The sequence below is a fragment of the Limulus polyphemus genome, unplaced genomic scaffold, assembly GCF_000517525.1.
Source record: "Limulus polyphemus unplaced genomic scaffold, Limulus_polyphemus-2.1.2 Scaffold3773, whole genome shotgun sequence".
Lineage (NCBI taxonomy): Eukaryota > Metazoa > Arthropoda > Merostomata > Xiphosura > Limulidae > Limulus > Limulus polyphemus.
Window position 1 is genome coordinate 53,130 of NW_013669383.1, and position 9,479 is coordinate 62,608.

At 35.0% G+C, this 9,479-nt stretch overlaps 1 protein-coding gene across 1 annotated transcript in view; it reads right to left on the reverse strand.

Moving 5' to 3' along the window:
• Positions 1–9,479, reverse strand: part of LOC106470016 (sarcoplasmic calcium-binding protein 1-like) — a 52,218-nt gene that overhangs the window by 41,743 nt on the left and 996 nt on the right. The window contains exon 2 of the mRNA XM_013930537.2: positions 1,687–1,752. Within this exon, the coding sequence (XP_013785991.2) occupies positions 1,687–1,741 (55 nt within the window). The 5' untranslated portion in view covers positions 1,742–1,752. The remainder of the gene's footprint in view (positions 1–1,686; positions 1,753–9,479) is intronic.

Genomic DNA, 9,479 nt, shown 5'->3' on the forward strand with positions numbered 1-9,479 from the left:
TCGTACTTTACTTTAAGTTGATATCTGTCATTTTTACACCAACCACATTTTATATATTCGAATAACTTGAATATTCACTCGTACTTTACTTTAACTTGATATCTTTCATTTTTACACCAACCACATTTTATATATTCGAATAACTTGAATATTCACTCGTACTTTACTTTAACTTGATATCTTTCACGAACAGTTTGTGAAATTTTTATGTAGTCTTCGTCTTTTTATAACAAAAAATATTTTGAAGATGTTTTGTTAATATAAAGATGAAGAAGAGTATACAACTGATTTTGTTGCGTGACAACAACCTTGTAAGACTAATGAAACATGAATTATCTAATATCTCTGTACACCCTTTTCTACATCTACTCTTTGTAGACCTAAGATTTTAAAATATGGTAAGTAGTTAGCTGACAGGAAGACTTAATCAAATTAAAATAAAAGTACGTAGACCAATCATCTCGTTTAAGAATGTCACAAAACTTTAGGATTTTACACGAAACGAAATTATTTAATGGACACTTAAGCATGTTTCCTTTTACAAAGGTTAATATTTCAAGAAGCTATGCAAGAGAACATACATTATTGATGATGTTATACGTGACGGTGTTAACAAAATGTTGGCTTTTCCTCACACAGCACCATCTAATCCCTTAGTGGTAGAACAATATTTCTCCACTATCTCAACCAGGTAGCCTCGCTAGCTACCAGAACGTAAGCGTTATCTAATAACTGGATATTAAATGCTATTAAATCAGTTTGAAATATTGTTCGTATTAGACCTAAAATGTACAGCAGACTTAGTAATTTAGATATCTATATATATTATTTTAGATTCTCGGATAATGGTCGTACTTTTCATATATGTTTAAAGAAGATAAGGTAGGCTTGTCTCATTGGTTAACTGGCTTTTTGGTCCAAAGTAGTCGATGCTCGTAATTTAAGTGTGTACATCACACTACTTGAACGTGTTCAACAATTCAGTACATCAGGTGTGCATTCGGTAACAGTTTTGTGCATAGCCCATATGCCAATTTGCCTGGGTAGATCTCTGTCTACATCTTTATCTGTCTTAAGTTGTTCAGTCATCTATATGCCTGAGTAGATCTCTGTCTACTTCTTTATCTGTCTTAAGTTGTTCAGTCATCTATATGCCTGAGTAGATCTCTGTCTACTTCTTTATCTGTCCGGTTCCTTTTATAGTTGCTCACATTAAGCGCCCACTTGTAGTATCTTAAGTGGCCATATAAAGAAATAGACAGACATTTACTCAGGCATATAGATGACTGAACAACTTAATATATGTGGACAGATAAAGAAGTAGACAGAGATCTACTCAGGCATATAGATGACTGAACAACTTAATATATGTGGAAAGATAAAGAAGTAGACAGAGATCTACCAGGCATGTAGATGACTGAACAACTTAATATATATGGACAGATAAAGAAGTAGACAGAGATCTACTCAGGCATATAGATGACTGAACAACTTAGTATATGTAAAAGAAAGAATAAGAACGTTCCATTAATTGTTTGCGTTTTCTTGTTATCTGCTATAGTAATTTAGTATAATTTAAGGGTTGATGGTTACCCGGTTTGCAGTTCATTTTCGATCACGAGAAACTAACTAGTGCTTGAGTGTTTAACGAAATATAGCAATTCACATGTTGGAGGGTAGACTTACCGTACATATAGGTGACAATAAAGTGCACACGGTTACTCCATTCAAAAGGCTCCATCACGGTTGATCCTGTAACACAAAAACAAAGAGTTGTGGTCAACATATTGCGCAAACTTTACTTTGAAATACTTGTAAAATATAGCTTTAGCTATATAATAATACTTTATAATATAATACTTTATAACTATATAATACTTTAGTTCAAATCTCCGTCACCGAACATGCTTGCCCTTTCAGCCGTGAAGGCGGTATAAGGTAACGATCAATCCCACTATTCATTAGTAAAAGAGTAACCCAAGAATTGGCGTTAGGTAGTGTTGACTAGCTGCGTCCCCTCTGATCAATCACTGTTAAATTAGGGGCGGCTAGCGCAGATAACCCTCGAGTCCCTTTGCGTGACAGTCAAAACAAACAATAAGGCTTTAAAATTATAAGACCGGTAATGAATACATGTGTTTTGATGTTTATGAGCTAATTCACGTTATTATTATTATCACTACGTAAAACGTGTATTGGGTTTACTAATAATAATTCGTTCGTTATTATTATGTAACCGAGTAGAGATTAAATGGTAATAAAATAAGTGAAAAGAAACCGAACTGTATTATAATCCACTTCTTTTATAACCGCGCATCCACTGTAGTCGGAAAGTTTGTTTGTTTGTTTTGAATTTCGCGCAAAGCTACACGAGGGCTATCTGCGATAGACGTCCCAAATTTAACAGTGTAAGACTAGAGGGAAGGCAGCTAGTCATCATCACCCACCACCAACTCTTGGGGTACTCTTTTACCAACGAATAGTGGGATTGACTGTCACATTGTAACGCCTCCACGGCTGAATAGGCGAGCATGTTTGGTGGAACGGGGATTCGAACACACGACCCTCAGATTGCGATTCGAGCGCCCTAATCACATGGCCATCTTTTATACTGGCTTACTCTTTGGAATCGACTTAGTCTTTTGTATCACATTTATGTATCACATTTATTTAACACATTTATGCTTTAGTAAAGAACTACCATTTTCTTTCTAATGAAGCTATTTTGGAAGAATGACTAGTGAAAATTATTTCAGTGTCTCTAAACTTGTATGTAAGATCGTTAGCTTGAAACAAAACATGTTATTCCCGGAATTTCTAAAATGATAAAAGCTAATCATAACAATCTAGTCCTGTTGTCTTCTTGTTGTAAGGTTTAATCTCTAAGCAACCTACGTTTATTCCGGAACACTGCATTTCTTTAATTTCAATATGACATATAACATTTTGCATTTTCTTTTCAAACCTGTGTAATCCGGACATCTTTCATGTGGTGAGTCATTTGAATGTCTTTCTTTCTGTAAAATTATAAACTGCTTTGTTATATTATTTGCCTGAGCTGGTTGTAGCCTAGGCTTAGTGTGTTAAGTTTCGGATCAAAGTGACCAGGGTTCGAGACGTGGTACTACTGATGCTTAACACGCACGTTCGGCTCTTATAGCGACATAAAAGTTCCAGCCAATGCTGTTATTTGATTCGAAAAGATGGAGGAAAAAATGGAGAATGATTTTGAGGCAGATGTTGCTGCTGGATGGCTACCTTCTCTGTAGTGAGCAGTTCAAAGAAGGATTGGCTACACCTGAACCCTATGTGTCTCTGACATAGACGTTTAGCAACGTGCGAATAAAATGTATTCAGGTTGAACATTCCAATATTAATGTATTTTCATGCCCTATGTAGTATCTTTGGGTATCTTCAAATATATAATTTTGTAGACTTGTCATGACCGGGTAGTTAGAGCACTCGACTCGTAATCTGCGGGTGTCGGGTTCGAATCCTGTCACTGGAAATGTTCGCCCTTTCAGCAAAGTAGGAATTATAATAGGAAGATCAATCACGCTATTCGTTGGTAATGAGTTGGCGGTGGATGTTATTGACTTGCTGCCTTCCCTCTAGTCTGTCACTTCAAAATTATGGACGTTCAGTGCAAATAGCCCTCGAGTAGCCTTGCGCGAAATTCAACAAAAACACTAACTCATTTAATACATCTCTACGAAGTGATTTAATTGAGGCAGGACACATTTAGCTGACCATCGTAAAACGAAGCCACAATTTACATGATGCTTTCCGTATAGTAACTCTTATTTTAAAATCCCTACAAATGTTTTAAGTTGTAGATTAAGGTACATGATGCGTGAACTTAGTTTATACAACCTACGTATAGTATAAAATATTCATGACTTTTACAAACAGTGCCGGCCTGGCATGGCCAGGTGGTTAAGGCACTCGACTCGCAATCTGAGGGTCGCGGGTTCGAATCCCTGTCACACCAAACATGCTCGCCCTTTCAGCCGTGGGGGCGTTATAATGTGACGGTCAATCCCACTATTCGTTGGTAAAAGAGTAGCCCAATAGTTGACGGTGGGTGGTGATGACTAGCTGCCTTCCCTCTAGTCTTACACTGCTAAATTAGGGACGGCTAGCGCAGATAGCCCTCGTGTAGCTCTGCGCGAAATTCAAAACAAACAAACAAACAAACCAACAGTGCCTCTAGGGAACGATGTCATTATAAGTTTTGTTCCTTGTAACTTATTTTCTTTCGAATGACATCGAAACTTTGGGCAACTAGTCGTCAGAAAGGATACATATATGTATGAAAACTATGTGTTTACGTGTCATAGCAGCTAGATATAAGCGGAGTTCCCCTTTTATTATTTATTAACCCATTTCCGTTTATCCAGAGAATATTCTACCGTTATATAAAGATATATTGTTCATGCTGGTGTCCTTCAGGGGGGAAAAAAAACAAAAAAAAACATTATATAGATTACGGGGCACATAATAGTAAATGTTACATAAACAGTGTTGCATCGTTGCTACGATACAATGATTTATTTATAGTAAAAAAAATTGTTTTGGTGATTAAAAACGCGCGTTTTTAGCTCGGTTAACAAACAGCGTATGAATGCCTTGCATTCTTCGCCTTCCGACATATAAGATAGGTCTTGTATTTTACGAAACACCTTCTAATGAGACCTCATCAAATCATCAAATGTTCTTTTATGAAATAGGAATTTAATCCAGCAATCTGTTTTTAAAATCTAGCTTGGCGTGCAGAGAAATACGAGATTGTAAAAGGCCTGCATCTAGACCCAAAAAATATTTTCTTGCGCCCAGAGTACAATAAAAGTATACTATTTTACGTATGGTTTAGAGACAAGATAAGAAGGATAATTATACGTATAAAGGTGATCTGAAATACACACTGTTAGAAACAAGAAAAATTACACAGGTAATTAAAACTTAGTTTAAAATATGTGATAAAATATCGAAATCTAGCTGAGTTGAGTTAAGCCTAATAAGCTATTTGCTCACAGAGAAGAGTTATTACCTGATTGGTAAGGCTTAAATACCTTGAGTTAAGCCTAATAAGCTAGTTGCTCACAGAGAAGAGTTATTACCTGATTGGTAAGGCTTAAATACCTTGAGTTAAGCCTAATAAGCTAGTTGCTCACAGAGAAGAGTTATTACCTGATTGGTAAGGCTTAAATACCTACATCGTAGATGACTTGGCTAAGTCTTTTAAATTCTGACACTTTCTTATGGAATGATCAGTAACATGAGAATGTAAGAAGAAAAAATAAGAAGATGTTCGAACTGATAAGTGCCAGCACTTGTACAAACATGACAATGTAAGTAAATAACTTGGTTTGTTGTTATAGGGCAGAATCAGCGTTGTAAGTCCATAAAGTATACTGCTGTCCAACCGGGGGACATGTAAGGAAAAATAAGAAGGGGTGCTCGAACTAATAACTGTTAATATTTGTACAAACATTAGAATGTACGATAAAATTACGATTCGGCTCCTTCGATAACACGAGAGTTTCCAGTACTTTTTCTGCTTGCGTAAATAGCAAACTTGGTTACACCCGATCATACGTTGCGCATTCGGGAAAATACATATTTTGTTTATGTGCAATCATACTTTCTCGATTCAGAAGAAATCATGTTTAACAGCCACTGTTCCTTATCTTTGTTATGGTGAGACCAGTAATGACCTCTGTTACGACTGGATGAGTAATGGCCTTTATTATGAGTGGATCAGTAATGGACTTTGTTATGACTGGCCCAGTAATGGACTTTGTTATGACTGGATGAGTAATGGCCGTTGTTATGATGAGACCAGTAATGGCCTTTATTATGACTGGATCAGTAATGGGATTTATTATAGTGATCCCAGTAATGACCTTTGTTATAGTGATCCCAGTAATGGCCTTTGTTATGATGAGACCAGTAATGGCCTTTATTATGACTGGATCAGTAATGGGATTTATTATAGTGATCCCAGTAATGGCCTTTGTTATGGTGAGACCAGTAATGGCCTTTATTATGACTGGATCAGTAATGGCCTTTATTATGACTGGATCAGTAATGGACTTTGTTATGACTGGAGGATTAATGGCCGTTGTTATGATGATACCAGTGATGGGTTTTATTACGACTGGAGGATTAATGGCCGTTGTTATGATGATACCAGTGATGGGTTTTATTACGACTGGACAAGGAATGGCCTTTGTTATGGTGATACCAGTGATGGGTTTTATTACGACTGGACAAGGAATGACCTTTGTTATGGTGATACCAGTGATGGGTTTTATTACGACTGGACAAGGAATGGCCTTTGTTATGGTGATACCAGTGATGGGTTTTATTACGACTGGACAAGGAATGGCCTTTGTTATGGTGATACCAGTGATGTCCTTTCTTATATGTTATAATGACACCAATTGTCGTTGAACATTTATATCTTAATTAACCTATTACTTGCATATTTCATTTCAACTTTTGAATTTTATTTTGCACAGAATCCCAAGTTCTAGAGTGAACTGTGAAAAACAAAATTATGCTCAGATGGTATTGAAACTGGAAAAGAAAAAAACGTAAAGTAAAATTATTTTTATATTTTATTTCTGATACTTGAACTTTTCCGCTTTAGTATTTCTTTTCACATTTATTCCATAATGAATTCAATGAAAACAATTTATCAAGTAGAGAGAGAGAAAAAGTTCAGCTCCGTCATTAAACTCCAGCTATAACAAACGTATGACAACCTAGGACTAGATGGCATCGAGTATTCAAACTGTAGATGAACTTTGTTATTCAACATTTTAGTTCCTATACTGCTACACCAGGGGGTTATTTAATGCCATATTTATTTGACATGTTTAGAATCACTATCATGCTTAAAAACAGTAAACAATAGAGTTTGTAGTAGACGTGAAAAGAAGCTATTAAAGCTCTAGTTTTGTAAAGAAAATAATCATTACCTCATTAAATATATAATACATAAATACATAATCATTACCCCATTAAATACATAAATACATAATTATTACCTCATTAAATACATAAATACATAATCATTACCTCATTAAATACATAAATACATAATCATTACCTCATTAAACATGTAAGTGTACATATACGTATGTATATATATTTATATACACAACATTCTTTTTTCTATTATACAAATGTACAAAATTTTATGTAAATACATGTGCAGAAGTGATGTGTTTTACGACTAAATGTTTAACGTTTTTGTGTTTCAAACGTATTTTGTGCAGTGCCCATCACGAGTATCGAAAACTGTTGGTTTGTTTAGAATTATAAGCCTTCAGACTTACCGCTGTGCCACTAGGGGTGGTGGTGAACTAGAAATACGTCACACAGATTACCGCATTTAACGTAAATATTGCAGAGATGTAAACTTTTGAATGTAAAAACTTGCGCAAAGAAAACTGTTTTGATGTCGCTGTATAAAATTCGCAAATAAGGATTTCTCTGCTTATTTCACTCTTAATTCGAGTATCAAAAAACTTACTGTGTCCAATAAATTAATTAAACGTCCCTTGTGTATTTGTAAAATATTAAAAGAAAGGCACATAAGACGTTCATTGTTGCACATTAAAACCAATTTTTGTATTATAATTGAATCCTGTTAGGGATGTGCCCTGTTTTAACGTGTCTGATTTTAATGGGACAACAATGAAAGTTGTTTGTGCGTTTTTTCCATATTCCTATGGTCACTTTTAACCTTCATTTGGAAGTACACAACATTACTAAAATAACCCTTGCAACTATAAATAACCAGGCGTGTGCTAGTGATCAGTGTGTACGGACAGTGAATCCGAAGTTTCATAGTTTGCGTTTCGTTGCTCCGCACGTTGAGTCGTAGGTAAACTATAAGAATAACGGTTCAGTCTCGTCAGAAAAGGCTATTCTAAATATTATTTTTGGCACTTGTGTATAATGTTAAAATAATAAATAACACATAACGTTGAAATAGGTACATAATTAAAACCTTTAATTAAGACCAATCTTTGACCACTAAAAAGTTGACTCTACATGTTTCGGTAGGTGTTATTGATCAGCTACTTACTCTCTATACTATCAGTTCAAATTTAGTTATGGCTATGCTCAAATATCCCTTTAAAGCTTTTCGCAAAGATTCTAAAACAAACAGACAAGTAAAGCAATCATAAAATTAATAAATATGGATCGTTTTTAGTCGTCATCACTTGAAGTTTCATGACTACATTTCTACAAAATACCCAGTGTCTTGGAAAGAACACGACAAAATACCCAGTGTCTTACGAAGAGCGCTACAAAATACCCACTGTCTTACGAAGAGCACTACAAAATACTCAGTGTCTTGGAAAGAACACTACAAAATACCCAGTGTCTTGGAAAGAACACTACAAAATACCCAGTGTCTTACGAAGAGCACTACAAAATACTCAGTATCTTACGAAGAGCACTACAAAATACCCAGTGTCTTGGAAAGAACACTACAAAGTACCCAGTGTCTTACGAAGAGCACTACAAAATACCCAGTGTCTTAGGAAGAACACTACAAAATACCCAGTGTCTTAAGAAGAACACTACAAAATACCCACTGTCTTAAGAAGAACACTACAAAATACCCAGTATCTTAGGAAGAGTACTACAAAATATTAAGTGTTCTGAGAAGAACACTACAAACTACTTTATGTCTTAGGAAAAGCACTTCAAACACTCAATGTCTTAAGAAGAACACTACAAACTACTTTATTTCTTAGGAAGAGCACTTCAAAATACTCAATGTCTTAAGAAGAACACTACAAACTACTTTATTTCTTAGGAAGAGCACTTCAAAACACTCGATGTCTTAAGAAGAACACTACAAACTACTTTATTTCTTAGGAAGAGCACTTCAAAACACTCAATGTCTTAAGAAGAACACTACAAACTACTTTATTTCTTAGGAAGAGCACTTCAAAACACTCAATGTCTTAAGAAGAACACTAAAAATTACTTTATGTCTCGGGAAGAGCACTTCAAACAACTAGTGTCTTAAGAAGAACAGTACAAACCACTTTATCACTTAGGAAGAACACTATACAAAAAATAAAACTTTTATGAATAAAATTTGTTCCTTAGATAGATAGGTAGATAGATCCATGGAATCTAATCAACATTATATATTAATGTGGTGTTACGAAAAGTACGAGTAAAAAGCGAACTTTACTTGAAATGTCGGAAGTACCGTATTTTTCGGAATATAAGACGGTGTATAAGACGCACCCTTATTTTGAAGACAAAGTTTTGGGGGGAAAAAAAGCTACAGTCGCATTTCAAAGATTTTTATTGAACAAAAATTCAATTTGATATTTTAAAAAATAGTAGATATTGTTCTAAACACAAAAGAGCTCAAAATAAGAAAATACCGTAAATCAAAAAAAGGTTTACTAGTTATTTAGTTTGGTTCAATAACCTAC